This window comes from Meleagris gallopavo, chromosome 12 (genome assembly GCF_905368555.1).
Source record: "Meleagris gallopavo chromosome 12, MGAL_WU_HG_1.1, whole genome shotgun sequence".
Classification (NCBI taxonomy): Eukaryota; Metazoa; Chordata; class Aves; order Galliformes; family Phasianidae; genus Meleagris; species Meleagris gallopavo.
Window position 1 is genome coordinate 17,906,833 of NC_139415.1, and position 15,340 is coordinate 17,922,172.

The 15,340-nt window shown below is 44.3% G+C and overlaps 1 protein-coding gene across 2 annotated transcripts in view; it reads left to right on the forward strand.

Moving 5' to 3' along the window:
• Positions 1-1,683: 1,683 nt before the first annotated feature.
• The window catches only part of MAP2K1 (mitogen-activated protein kinase kinase 1), a 32,148-nt gene continuing 18,491 nt past the window's right edge, over positions 1,684-15,340 (forward strand). Inside the window, exon 1 of one of the 2 annotated variants that reach the window (XM_085234126.1) lies at positions 1,684-2,087. In XM_085234126.1, coding sequence (XP_085090252.1) covers positions 2,008-2,087 — 80 coding nt within the window. In that variant the 5' untranslated portion in view covers positions 1,684-2,007. Of the gene's footprint in view, positions 2,088-9,204; positions 9,264-15,340 lie in introns of those variants that run through there. The other variant, XM_010717592.2, reaches the window with a different exon arrangement.

The window sequence follows — 15,340 nt, forward strand, 5'->3', positions numbered from 1 at the left end:
TGGTAATGAGGAGAAGCTTTTTTTGACCTGTTTCTGTTTACAGGGACACATTTCAGTTCTGTTTTTCCCAGTGGTGATAGAATCAATAAATCAGGAAGTCTCCCTGTTCAGAAGTCATGCACAGAGATTATACCACCTTACATTTGTTGCCTTTTCCTGTGTGATTCACCTTCAGAACCACCTGTTCCTTTCACCAAGAACGTCTGAACTCCCCAAACCCATTTTGTTCTGTGCTGGAAAACATGCTTATTTTTCCATTGCAAGCACACCAGTTGAACCTATTGCTCCTACAGAAATTCAAACAGACTTATAAATATTTCAGCCATACACAGCTATCGTGTAATCAGTTATCCAGGAAACAATCACATGCCAATCTAGATCAGCACAATGACCACCATTAAAAATGTGCAACAGCAAAACCCAAAGAAGGCGATGCTTTGAACTATGCCTGAACACTACCCATTATTGGTCTCTGTGTGGATCAGAGGTGTAACAGTGCTGAGGAATGCAACAATGGCAGGAGCAGATACACGGGAATGGGCCCTGCGGTGTCATCAGCTCACACCTACACCCTTTGGTTTGTGTCTGTATTCAGTCAGTGTAACATCACTCTGATTCTGAGCTATAGATCTTTAAAACGTGAGTTCAGTGCTTTGTCAAAGGCAGCAAGGGACCACATTAGCAATGTGAGGAGAGAGCTGTCCCTTCCTGGACATGGTAGGGGATCCATGTCCATGGGCTGCAGCGCTGCAGAAATAAGGATTATATCTTTTCTACTTAAAAAATGGGCAAAAAAAAAAAAAAGGAAAAAAGTATCATTTTTCTATAATATAGACAAAGAACCTCACTGGTAAGGTGAGCTCATTCTGTTGAAGCAAGGCAGCATTCTGCTTCTATCCTACAGCAGAAGGGTCTTTATTTCCATGGTACTTGAACCTCTCGTTTCTGTGGATGAGTTTCTCTCTAAGCTCAGCACCATCACAGAGCTCCATAGAGCCCTCAGGAGAAGCCACACACAGCACAGCTTCACAGAGACACCTGAATTCAGCATCATGTCAAGGCATGGAACACTTCTATGGCCAAATCCGATCGTCCCTAACAGCAGCAGCTGTAAGCACACAGACCACAGAAGTAAGGAAAAAAAAAATATTTGGCATTTCATATGGTCTAGTAATAGATGGGGAGGTTGGTGGCCCTGCCTGTGGCAGTGGGGTTGGAGATTCGTGATCCTTGAGGCCCCTCTGTGATTCTATGATTCATTTCCAAACTCGTTTGGCTATTTATTTATTTTTTAACTATAATCTCCCTTTTTCCGTTTTTTTGCTTCTCTTTGCTTCTCTTTGGAGAAAAACAAGCAGCCATTCCACACGCCTGAAGCAGAGGCTGTAATTCTAAGTACAGCAATACAGGTACATTAATGACTGTGAGAGAAAAAGGGGACGTGCTTCGTAACGTGCCGTTTAACACCGTGCTTTTCTCCGCGGAGGACACCGCTGGCAGAATTCTCACCGACAGAGCCCGAACTTTCACCAAGTTTCGGAACAGCCGTGCCGCGCTGTGTAGAAGCTCAGCACCCAGAGCGGGCGGTGCAGAGCCCTACACTGCAGGGCAGCGCGGTGCGGGCACAGTATCAGCTCGGCTTCACCGCCCTCAGTGCACACGCGCCCGCTGGCCGCGCCTGCGCGCCGTTCTGTCCGGGCGCTGTGCGCAGTCGCAGTGCCGGGGAAGGGCGCATTTTGAGCCCGGGCAGTTTTTCTCCGTCGGGAGCTGTCGGTACGGAGCTCGGTGCCGTTCCGCGGGGAGATCGGTGCCGGACGGGTTGACGGCCGCGCTGCGCCGGAGCGGCGGCGTCGTGGCCTCGGCTCCTTGTCGGGAGGCGGCCCCGCGCTGCTCCGGCGCTGAGGGGCGACTCCGAAGTTTGCTTCGCCTCGGGAAGTCCCTCGGACCTGGCCGAAGTGGGGCCGCGGCCGTTCTGTCCGTCACGATCTGCGCCGGCCGGGAGGGAACATGCCCAAGAAGAAGCCGGGGCCGATCCAGCTCAACCCCGCTCCGGATGGCTCCGCCGTCAACGGGACCAGCTCTGCCGAGTGAGTGGAGCCCGGGGCCGGCGGGGCGCTCGCTGAGGGGCCGGGCGCGGCCGCTCCTCCCGGGACTCGAACCCGGGGCGCTGAGCGGCTGCGGCGCCGCTCCTTCCCTGCGGCTCCTCTGCCTGGAGCGGCCCGGCTCCAGCGGCGTGCCGTGCCGTGCCGTGCCGTGCCGTGCCCATCGGGCTGAGCTGCCGCGGGGCTCCTCGGCGGGCGGCGTCGGGGCGGAGAGCTGTGCCGGGCGGGTGCGTGAGGTGAGCGGGATGGCAGAACTCTGTGTTGGTAATGGGGTCTGTTCTGAGGTTATATAATTACACATCAAGGGCCAAATCCTACGCTTCTAACGGTGTATTTTTCATAGGTGTGCACATCAGGAGTCACAGATCCGTAGGGAAAGTGTGGGTTTCTTTTTCCTTCCTTGGATTTAAGCTAAACCAGCACTAATCTGAGTAAATCTTCCAATAATTAGCACGTAATGCTAGGTATGTCAGGGGGTGTGTTGGGTGAAAATGCCTTTGAGCTTTCCTGGATGTAATACAGGTAAGTGTTGTGTGCTGAGAAAAAGTATGAGGGGTCTGAGCAAACCACCAGTGTGCTTTGAGCAGGGAAGGAGGACGGGGAGTGCAGAACTGTTCCATTTGCTCGCAGGGTTACTGTGGGGCTTTGGTTTTGCAGTTGGTGTCAGCACTGCACGGTATTTGTTACAAAAGGAGTTTCCGTGAGGTTGGTAGATCAGCACTTAGTTTCTAAGCAGAGGTGATGGGCTTCTTGGTAACAGAGGTGTGAGCTGTGGGTGTGTGTGGAAGAACGGATTCCTTCCCCTGTATGGTTAGCTCCTTGGATACCCAAGCTACGCTCTGATGTGCTTATGTTCTGCTGTCAGGGAACACAGTGCAGAACTGCAGTGAGATGTGCACATCTCAGGCTGAAAGTGTTCCACGTGTGCTGCTGTTTTTGCCACATTTTCAGGCAGGCTCAGATCTTACTTAACCACCTGAGCATCACAGAGCGCACTCAGTATCTTGCAGCTCCAGCTGTGGCACTTCTAGCAAAGTCTTTTGATGGTGAGCTGAAGGATGAGCTCTTCAAAAACTCTCCCGTGGCAGGAATTTACAACTGTATACAAGAAATAAATCTGAAATATTATGCAGGTTTTCTTCTGCATCAAGAGACAAAATGGTCTTATTTTCATATTCACCTGTATAGTACCTTCTAGGTGACTTTCTTCAAGGCATTTGTGGATAAGTTGATTTCATTTTCAGGGATCCCTTTTGCATGTTGTTTTTTGATGCAGTGAATAGATACACCTATCACTTTCTTGTTTTGCTATCACAAGTGAATCAGAAGGCATACTGGTTTAAATGCTGTGGTTCTTAAATATTTCTTCATTTGTTATCATATTTAATTATTTTTACTATCTGATAATGTTGGAAACTTAGGGAGACTCATGGGAGTACTGGGCTGTGTTTACACTGATGTGTTGTTTTGCTGCACTTTTTTTTGTGCATTAATTCATTTGGTATATGCATCTCCTGAGCTTCTGCTCTTTGTTATGTATTAGACCTGTACCTGGCTTTTGCCAAGTTTAGAGTTGTATCAAGTACCTTTAAAAAAACAGCTCAGTGAAGAAGCAGCTCCAGTAGCCTGTTGTGCATACACAGCCAGAATTAGTTTATCTCATCCTGCAGATATTACATCCTCGTTGTGAAAGACTTTAAATTAAGAATAATAGCTTCAGAATTTGGAAATGGCTTTGGAATCAAGCTGAAAAAGTTCTGGTTTTCTACTTCTTTGTAAGGTGATTGATTATCTGCTCAGTAATTTTTTCTCTTGCTTAGCAGTTGAAATAAACAGTAGAGGTGTTTGAGTACCACACGAATGCTTTGTAAAGCTTTGTTCCTGACTTAATGGAATTTTGGCCATGAGTCTCCAGCCACTCATCTGCTTCCAGAATACACAAACCTGTCGCTTTGGCGTGAGTGATCTTGGCTGCTTCTCTGTTCTTCTCCAGAGCACAGAACCTCTTGAGAAGGGATGAAAAAAAATCTCATTATTTACTGAAGTAAAATGAAGACTGAGAGGTGAGATGGCTGTTCTCTGTAAGTGAGTGAAGGAAGTTTTTTTTGGGCCTGAAGAGAATGTTGGTACAAAACCAAATTGGATATAGGTTGGTCATCAGCAGTCTTATGTTAAACATCAGCAACTTGCTAGCTGTCAATCTGAAGGTTCTGCAGCATGAAGAGATTATGAGGGAGTCATGTACCCTTGTTGGCTTTAAAATACTGAAGCTAGGATGGGTGCATATGGTACTTCTGCTTCCTGGCAGAAAGGAAGTGGAAAAGGCAGAAATAAGAGGAGGAGGTGACTCAGGGTGCCCTGCTTCCTATGCATCCTGCCTGTGTCCTCATCCTTGTTTGGCGCTGGGAATTCATTGACTGGAGAAAAAGCTTGCGGTGTGAGGTGCATTTGAAGTATGTGCTGGGGCTTGATTCTAACTCACATGAATGTGTTTGAAACCCTGATGAAGTGTTATAAAGGAGAATGGAGGTGCCTGTGATGTAAATATGCAGATACTGAATATTTTCTTCAATTTCATAATGTATTTCTCTGACAACAGGTTGTGTATTTGTAGCATGCTATACATAGTTATTACTTTAATAATTAGTACAGGGTATTTTGCTTCTCTCTGGTGCCTTCCAAATCCCCTGGCTGCCCTCCTGTGCACCAGAGAGAACTCACTGAGATCCTTCTGTGCTGGGAGCTTTGCTCGTGCTTTGATGCTTCCTGCTGTGGAGCAGTTATTGCAGAGCTGGACCTGTACTGCTGTCCTGGTGCCTTGTTGCTTGAGATCATCAGGATGAAGCCAAGTGCCACTGGCCAGCTGCTGGCTTCTTCATTTATTTTCTGGTACTTTTGGAGCTGTGTGGGCATGCATATGTGAAGGTTTCCCAGAGAAAATGGGAGAAAGATGAAAACTGAATGTAATGAGAGGGATACTTCTGTTCTTTTGGCCCATGTTGGGATGGTTCACTCTTGTAGCAGCTAAAAGAAACCACTTTCTCTTCCTCTAAAACTTCTTTTCCTTGTCCTTTGGAATATCTGACAGCTGTTACCAATTGCTAGAAACTCCTCAATTTATTTAAAAGTCAGTGTTTTTTATTGATTGCAAGGTATAACTTACAAGCTGGGCTGCATAATGAGTTTGCCTTCCACTGGTCTCAGGATTTTGCATTAAAATTCCCATGTCCGGAGGTGTTTATTTATGTGAAAACTGGTTAAATTCATATCTTGAGACAGAAGTTGTATTTAATGATAGATAACGTGTATAGGATGTTTTGGCATATATCAGAGGCTATTATCAAATGTTCATTTGAAGAAGTGAAAGATAGTCCACATTTTTGTCACTGAACAGGAAAATCCAACAAGCCACAAAATGTGAGGAAGCCTTTATAATTTTTTTTTGAGTTCCTTTGTTTGTCGTGGAAGTGATTAATGCTGCAGTTAAGCTGTGTGTTCGTGTTTGTCACTGCTTACAATCTTTAATTTCAGAAGAGAGACTTCGTGATTGCTTTGCCTGCCCGTCACTTACATCTAGGTCTGTCTGCCTATTGCCATAGCTACTCCGAAGCCGTGCTGTTTCCCTTTGCTGAGTAAATAAAGATGACTACTGTCTCTGGTAATATAATTGGAACTTTCCAGAAATGCCTGGAACTTGGGTTTAATGTCACTGCCTTTCTATTGTATAAGCATTTGTATTGAGAAGGTAACTGCAGTTGAAGTACTGTTTTTCTCCCCCCCCAGTCTGTTTAAAGAATTCCAAATACACAGCTTGTGTATCCTCCTGTCAACTGATTTCTCCCCTGTGCAGGCTAAGCTTTGATTCCAGCTCCAGAGGAATAGCCTGATGCTCATCTCAGGTGTGACACGGTGAGTTGTCTTATGAGATAGAACAGCAGAGTAAGATATTCCTGCTGAGCTGCTTTAAAAACAGTATGAAAGAACACTTCTATTTTAACTAGAAGAAAATGTGAAAGGAAAGGTGGAGTTAACATCTTCCTTTAAGGTGCCGTAAGGAGGCAGCTCGTTGAGAGGAATGCAAGCAAGCACTGCCTGCAGGTTTGTATCACCTTAGGAGCTGTATTTATTTATTTTTTTCACGGGATGTGACTTGAGAGAAAGTCCAAAGATGTTACAGGGTAACTTCCTGGAAATTGGTGACCAGCAAAATCCAGTTGTAAGGGAACGCTTAAATTCTTAACATATGTTATCTTTTTCTTGTTGCTTGCTAGTTGTTCTCTTTCAGTTCATGAAGGAAAGCTCTGAGTTAGCTGCCATGACCTAGAAGTATGGCTGTTTCTATTTGATTGTCAAAGAATAATTTGGGAATTACTCAAAAGTGGTTTGAACTTCAATTTGTATTGGAATTTTCTGAAGTTGTTTACCGTGTGTCTTGCAACATTGTGTTTGTCAGTATCCTTCTCAAGGCAACTTCAGTTTGGGCTTTGAATAGCTGGTTGGAGTGGGAGATTGGCTTTTTATTTCTTTGGTCTTCAGGCTTGCATTGAAACCTTGAGGGATGAGAGGTGAGCAGCAGTCAGAGGCTGTGGGGGGCAGGCCTTGCTCTGAGTTTCTCCTGCACTTTTTGTAAAAAAAGTAAAGCTTTTTGCTCACTTTTCCTGGCTATCAGTTTAAATGAAGTGAAAGGAACATCTTTGCCAGTTTGTTCATTGTAATGCTTGCTGTGTCACTTCTGCTTGTTGGCTTTGTATTTACTACTGTATAGATTATTATTATTTTAAAAACACAGTCTCTGCCGAGAGGCAGCCCCTGTATGGAATTCCTTGGACTTCAGGGCATTTTCACACGTGTGCAGTGTGCTGGGAGGTGAGATCTGAATGAGCTGGCAGGATTGCAGTTTAGTTAAATGTGTACACAGAACTACTGAGAGCTTTAAACACCTAAGGGGGGAAAAAAATCTTCCTTTCTTCCTACTACCTGTTAATGAAGAATTAGCCAATTCTTGTTGGTATGGTGGTATGAGAACGTTTTAGGCATAATGTCATAAATGCTGGATACTTGTAAGTGAAATGTTTTGTTGTTTGCTAAATTCTCCAAATTTAGGTTAAAACATATGTAAGAGTTTCTTAATCTGCTTCAGTTTGACACCGTCCTTCATTGAATTAGAAATAACGTTTTAATAATTAAGAAGCTAATAGAGCACGACATGTCATAATAAAACAGTAAAAGCTTGTTTGAGTCTTATCTCTTTCCATTATTTGTGGATGCACGTGCTGAGAAAATAGTTAAGTAAGCACACACAGCTAATACACAAGTAATAACTACACAAGTAGCAAATCGTCCTGTGCTGTTCTTAATTGTGAACTAGCAGCTGTCTGCCAGGTGTGGATGTAGGACAGTTAGCACTGATGTAAGAGTGTGGAGTCATGTTGTGCTTGGGTGTTATTACCCTCATGGAAACTTACTGTCATTCCTCATGACTTTGTCATTGTTCAGAAAGCCTCAATCAATTTAGGAGCACCAAATAAACTGTGCAGTAAGAATTAGCGTTCCTGTATTCTGCTGGGATCTGAGGTAAGGAATGTGCCAGCTGCTAGTTTGGATCCTGACTCTCTTTTTCTGCCCACACCAGTTCTGCAGATAGAATTACAAAGGTGGGATTTCACAATGGGAAACATGCAAGATCCTGCTGCTCCAGAGCCTCCGTCCTCCTCTTGCTCTGCCTGTGTGTTCCTGGTGCTTTCCTTGTCCCATCTCTTCCAGTGAACCATTGATCTGTGTTGAACTGAGAGCTTTCCTCACTGAAGAATCTCAGATAGGCTTGGCAGGTGATGTTTTGCAGTTGTTTTAAATGCCTGTGTTCTGGGTGGCAAAGGAATGAATGGCTGGAGCAGAATGGGGCAGAGCAGTCTCTTGTGGCAAGAGTCCTGGTTGTTGTAGGGTTACATGGCAGTGCCTGCGAGGGATGCAGAGATGCACTGAAATCCAGCAATTTCTGATCAGTACATCTTTTAATTGAATAGTCCTAGATTTTCCTCTGGAGGGGACCAGATTACTTCTGAGACCTTCCAGTGTTACTTAGTAGCTGAAAATGACCTTTTTTTATTAAAAAAAAAAAAAAAAAAAAGTTGGAAAGGCAAACCTCCTATGCACTCAAATTATTTGTTTGGCATGTCAGTAGTGCTACTGTTAATGTGGGCAAAGGATGTTTGCTGCAGCATTGTCTGGAGGAACTAAAAAGCCTTGAGAACTGTAGGGAATTTTCTTGAGGCAGGAAGTTCATCAGGCAGCTGTTGGAGTGGGTATCAAGTGAGTTTTGGAACGTGCACGGGAGGGATGTTCTGAAATGAACAGAGGAAGGAATTGTCTGTTGGATGGTCTTCACATTCCAAACATTCTCATACAAAAGCTCCCCTCCATGCTCCTTCCCATGTTACCCTCTGTTCAGCTCCTGGCAGCTGCATTTGTTCTCCGTCATTGCCCTGTGGGTGGGCTGTGGTTGGAAGGTTTCTGGATCCCACTGCCAGAGCACCAGCATGGCTGTCCAAGGGAGCAGTGTTAGCTGGCAGAATCAGTTTGTAGCTTGCTGAATTCTGGGGGAGGCTGTTCTTTCTCCCTAAGAGCTTTCTTTGGAAGGAAGCAGCGGAGCTTTTGTTCTGAAGGCTTCCTGATACATCGTTAGAAATGAGCAATCAGGTGATTTCTGGTTGATACATGTTCTGCATTATTTACTCGGGCAGTCTCTTATTATGCTTAGGAAAGCTGCCTGCCAGTCAGCACTGCAGGAATTGAGCAACTGGGGCAGACAGACTCACTGCTGGGAATCCCTTTGCAAACATCTGGTGAGAAGCTGTCCTTAGCCTGACTCAGTCCGAGCAACAGGAGAGTGAATTGCAGCAGGGCTTTTCCTCTGACAGCAGGAGGAAGTGCAGGGGCAGCTGTTGCTGTGTGTTACACCTGGGAGCACGAGCAGGCTGCTCCACACTGCTCCACTCTGCTCCACACTGCTCCCTGTGTGTGACCCCTGCACAGATGAGCACCTTCCTAAATACCTACCTGAAGGCTTTTAAAACGAAGCTTCCTGGCAGCTTGTCTCTTTTTTGTTGTTGTTGTTTTTATGACTCTTTGCTCTTCTAGAACTTTTTCCAGTGTGGTGGGAAGGTGAGTCAATGGCTCTAATGCAAGAATCTGATGCACAGGATGCATATTCTGTGAGGATATTAACTCTGCTTTTTTTGTATACAGGCATATTCTGCCTTTATGTAGGTGTGTATGTATATGGATATTTCTGTACATACAAAATCAAAATGATTATTTCCTTTAGTAAATGGTAATATTGGTAGTACTCTGTCTTAAATAATCTTTCAAATTCGGTGAAAGATCTAAATGTTTATTCAGTTTTCTCTGAGTCCCAGCTATAGCTTTTGTTATGTTTTTATCTGCATATTCAGGCACTTCTCTTTCCCCATCTCTGATGCTCAGTTGCAGCTTTTGGCAGCATTCCTGCTCCTCTGCTCTGCTCTGCTCTGCCCCTGAGGCTCGGAGTTGTGATCTTGGCACTGGGGCATTGTAAGCAGATACTGTAACTTCATCTTTCTTACCGTAGTGTCTCTCTAAAGCTATGTCCTTACCATCAGGGAGTTGTGAGGATACTGTAGCTGTTGCTATTGCCCTACCTAGCCCTTGCTTTTATTAAATTCTACTCAAGGGTTTGGAGACTTACTTGAAAGATTTGAAAATCAGGACGTCTCAATGCACACGTGTGGGCTGGTGATTAGAACTTGATAAGATCTGTTTATTCTTTGTGTTGTTTTGAATCTCCATCAAACTTGTGTCCACAAGGAAGCATGGATAGCCCTGGGGCTGGGAATAGCAGCGATGGGTGCACAGCTGTGTGTGGCAGGAAGGTGCAGAACTTGGTGATGCAGTTCTTAGGATTTTTTAAAATAGAGATTGCAGAGTTAATTTGCTACGAACTTCTCTTTCAACACTGCAGCAGGTCCAGAGAAAGCTACTGACTGAGCAGGATACTGGTTGTAAAGCTTAGCCACGGCATCAAATGTGGGAAGTGGGCTGGAGCCTTGCCGGCAGCTCTGCTGCTGCCCAGGTTGGAGGTCTGTAACCCAAACGGTGCCTGCGAGCAGCTGCCAAAGGCTCCAGGAGCAAAAGGTTGGGAAGCTGATGTCTGTCCCTTTGTGCTGCTACTCACATCTGTGGCTTTGTCTCTTTGGTGAGCTCAGCCTTCAGATCAGATGTGTTACCTGACACTTCTGCTTGTTTGGGGGGAAAAAAAAAAAAAACCAACAGTCTGAGAAGTTGTGTGGTGTACTGGTTGGGATTGAGCAAAACACGAGTGCCTACCTCGTGGCTCAGCCAGTGGGGACTCAGCTTGTGCCAGTTGTTAGAGACCTAAAATTGCATTGCATTTTCTTTAGAACACACACGTTTTGGCTTTAGATAAATGAGAAAATATATTTTAAGTAGAATTGGTCTGGCAGGAAGCTTTTCAGACAGTAAAGTTTGGGTTAGTTTCACATACCTTTTACTGAGAAATAGCTGTGATTTGGAATCATCTGCTTTTCCTCAAAATGTGCCTTACCATCTCTGCATCCTGAACACAGAATGGTGTGTTGAGGTGTTAATTTTAATGCTAGTAAAAAGCACTTACATTGGGCAACCCTATGTCCCATAGGTCCTTCGTAAATAATCATTACTTCTAGCATGCAAACCTGAAAATGAGTGGCAGTTGGAAAGCAGTGTATTTTTCCCACGTTGATCGCACAGAGTGGGGTCAGATCTCTGTGTTGTTTTATTTGCACGCTCTCTGAGGCTGCCCTGGAGTCAGTCCAGAAGCAGATGCACCTGTCCTGTAAGCTGTGGACTGCTCAGATCACATTTTCCATCCTATTCTCTCAACTGTGCTTTATTAAAGACAAAGTTAAATTGTTTTGTTTGGTGTTTTTTTTCCCAAAAAGCCTTATTGCCCAGGTTTGGCACTGTCATGCAAAACAGCAGTCTTTCTTCTGAATACTGCAGAGTGCCTTCATGTTCTTCCTATTTTGTTTCAACTCCCTGGTCGAGGTGGTTTGTGGAAATAATGTAGTGAACTGCCTACTTTCTGCTTTAGATTGACAGCTGAGTAGGCTTGGGGAAAGTATTACTGTCACTGTTCTAGAAAACAGCCCCTCAGCTTGTGTCCTCATCTGACAGCAGAGCTGCAAGTGAATGTACTTCTTTATGCTTTCTCTTTTGCTAATTGTTCAGCTTGCAGAACCGATTGTGATAGCTTTGAACAGCTATGTGACAAAGTACTGTTAAAGATGGCATTGGGTTTCTGCTTCCTCTTCCAATTTCTTCTTTTCTGAAGTAGACTTATGGCTTGAGTGTGGTGTTAATGCAGACTTCAGTGTTAATTTAGGCTTTGCTAAAGTGAGTTTAAAGAAAATCTCAAGGATGTGGAGTACTGTAAGTGTGAACTAAGAGCAAGGAGCTCTCTTCTCATATTGCATTACGTAGCAGAAGACTATGGCAGTATTTCTCTTCCCTTTCTCAAGTCAGAGAGCAACAGTGCTCTCAGATGTCTCATCTTCTCCTTCAGAAGTGCTTTCTTCAGTGCTGAGGTGGCTGCCCCTAAAAGTGTGAACTGAAGGCTCCTCTTGCCTTCCGCCCATGTACAGAGGGAGCGCCCTTTGCAGAATCTGTCGCTCCTCTTCATCCAACGTGAGCGTGAAAATCAGAGCAAGGAAAGAGAGTTGCTCAGCAGTATCTCCTCGCTCACTGGTATGTGACATCCTGTAGGCAGAGGGGGAACTTCTCCCTGAGCATCAGAGGATGGTTGCTGCTTGACTCAAGTGTGTCTTCTGCTGGGAAGTGCTCTGTGGTTGAGTTCTGTTGTGCGCTGTGACACTTCAGAGGTTACAGAAGTACTGCGTGACTGTTGCTGTTCTTAGAATGTGAAAAGAAAGAAGCAGAGTTGACTTAATGGGGAGGATCTGACCTGATGGAGTGCAGGCTGAGATGATCCCACCTCCAGAACACCTGTGACTTACTGCTGCCTTTGTAAGAGGAAAACAACCCCAAACTTCTATTGAATGTGAAGTTGAAATTTTGGTTGCTTTTGATTTATTTTCTTCATCTAGATGAGAAATCTTGTAATAATTGCCCCTGAAGTTCAGTAATTAAGACAAATTTATAAAGTAGTGATGTCAGCTAGCTGTACAGCATCTTCTCCCATTCCTTCCCGTTGATGAAGGAGGCAATTATTGAACGCGTCCTGCAGGATTGCACTGTGTCTTTAACAAATGGGGAGAACAGCACTGACCTCCCTGCTGCTTCACTCAGATGGTCACATTACAAAAGCTGGATTCTTTCCCTGGTGCACTGTGTTAGTGTGTGCTTGGCTTTGGAACTGATAGCAATAAATTGGATGATAACCTGTTGCTTCGGAATAGTGCTTGGAACAGGGGAGCCTTGAGGTGGTTTTGATGATTTCCTGCTTTGATGGAACCCTGGCAAAGACGTAGCTTTGTGACAGTGAAAAAACAGCTCCAAGACTGCAGAAGGTAATGGTGATGAATTTTAATAGGAATCTGTCTTTTTGAGTAAGTTCTGTGTAAGATTGAGTACCTCCCAGAGCTGCTTCTGGAGGTGGCTGTTGGCACGCCTGCGTTCTGCTGCTTTTAGAACTTCCATAGCATCTTTGTGGGGTCTTTCTGTAGCATTGAACTGTGTATTCCATCTTCTGTATTTGCTGTTTTGGTTTCATCTGTAACACTTGGAATGCAGTGATTACCTGTTACCTACACATCTGTTCTGGCATGTTCATTGCTCTTCAGTGTTGTTCTGCCTTCATGCTATGATGGTCAGATAATGGCCCCAGTTACTGGTTGGGAGCAGGATTGCTGCAGAAGCCAGAATCCAAATCTACAGCTTCCTAGTTCTCATTTCCCTTGAATACTGGAGCTAGATTACTACCAGCTATTTTAATGCTTCAAAATACCCTTATTTAATCAATTTCAAATGCCTCAAGCAAGTGACCAGAATGAGAGAGGGTTAAAAAAAAAAAAGAGAGTAACAAAGGGCAGGACAGAAGGTAACTGTAACCAACCATAGCATCTCCAGCTACTTTTATAATCTGGGCAGTAATTTGGACAATGTCTTTCTTGGGTGAATTTCTTTGAAAGTTTTCAGATTCACTTATTTTGGAGTTAAATAATTGGTTCTGAAAAATGCAAGGGAGACCTGACAACTTAACTGCTGTTACTGCACATCACTGCAGGTAATGGAGGCCCTGCCGTTAGCTTGGAGCACGCTGCTGGCTCAGGTCCTGGGTTGCTCTGTGATACTGCCAGGAGTTCTGAGGCTTTGCTTTTCCCCTCTGGAGAAGTGGTCTGGCCTCAGATGGGAGCAGAGATCTGTTTTGCCTTCATATTTTTTTGCTACCATAGCCATGTTCTTGCTAACTGGAGAAACCTGACGTGTTTGTTTGAGCACCAACTATGACTTATGCAGTCAGGCAAGGAAATCCTCTCTCTAAGTGCAAAATTTGAGATTGAAACAAGCAAATTTTTTTTGTTTAAAATCAAATGTAATGCATATCTGTATAAAACTAACACAGATGCAATGAATGCTGTCTTAGCAAGTTGTTGTCTGTCATTGCAAAGCATCGGTCTGACTGAGTGTTTGTTCCCTCACACTGGCACGTTGTCTGCTCCAGGCCACGTGTGCAGGCATCCTGGTGTTGTCTCCAGGCGCAGAAAGGCTCTTCTGCTTCAGAGCAAAAACTCAATAGCTGTTTTCTCCCAAGCAGAGTGAGGAAAGCTATGCTGAATTCTGTTCCTGTGGCTCTGGTTCCTCTATTGTTCTAAGTGAGCAGCCCTGCCTTAAGCAGTCTGTAAAATGACAGTGAGTTCAGCGTTGCTCCTCAGAATTTGTGCATGAATGTAGGGATGGCTTCTTGCCAGGGCAGATTAGAAGAGGTTTTTTTTTTTCTTCTTTTTTTTTTTCCCAAAGGAAATTGAAGTTCCCTGATAAGGTCAATTGGAGGCTGCGGCGTGTTGGTCTCAGTGGGTGACCTGGAAATAAAGCATCTGGTGATATATCTGCTTCATTTTAATGTTAGTAATCAGAGTTCAAAAACGTTTCTTTGCGGGTCATCTTGCGAGTCAGTCTGATGTACAGACCTGTGATGTTCTTACGAGCTGTGCTTATTATCTGCAGAGGGAAGCGCCTTGGGATGCTCCAGGATGTTTGTTACGTGGCTGCCTTCCAGTTTGCTGGTATGAAGCACTGGATGAGGCCAGAAATGAGGTGGCATTTCCTTTTTGTAGGATAGCTCGGAAATGGAGCACATGCACCATAAAGTTACTTTTATTTCTGTGGTATAATTTCAGTCGAAGAAGTTTATCAGTTTACTATCTAAGACTGTTCTGGTTTTGAGCAGCATTTCCCCAAGTGCATTCACCCAGGGCAAATATTTTTGTAGAACTTGTTCTTTATTTTCTCTTTTTAGCATGCAAATAGGCACTACTTTCTCATCGTTTGCTAATCCTATGCCTGGACTGACCAAATACAAAAACAAGTGACTGAACACAGCTCACCTTTCTATCAGAGGTCTTATTCTGTCACCTTCTTTGCTTACCTCTTCTAAGTGTTATCACTTCCTATGTTAGCTTTGATTGCATCCTGTCTAACATGTTTAAACTGATAAACCAAGTGGGAGTGTGGCATGCTTAAACTTTGAGTGATCGTTTGGCAGGGAAGAGCTGTGAATGCTTGTGGGCTTTATATTATTTACGTACCTTGGGGTGCACTCACATCAAGATTGTTGTCTGGAGGTGCAGGCTTCCTAATTAGGAAGTTGAGGGTTTCACCTTGGGACTCTGTGTTTTTTGTCATTGTGTCCTGGGGAATTGGCCTCATCCTCATAGCACCATCCTGGCTGCTCAGGGAACAGTGCCTCCCTGCTGTATGTTTTATCAAGTGATGAATAGAAATGGTTCTCTTGCTTACTGCTGAATCTTAATTGTATTTTTTAATTATTATTATTATTTTTTTTTTTAATGGAGAGTGGTGAAGACTGTAGAAGCAGATTCTCTTCCAGTCTTTCATTCTGCATTCCCCATGAACATTGCCTAAAATTTGGCTGAACAAATCAGATATTTGCTGTTAATGTTTATTCCTGTGGAAACCTACAGTTCAGTTGGAAACAGGGAATTTTAAATGGGTGTTTAAGTTTT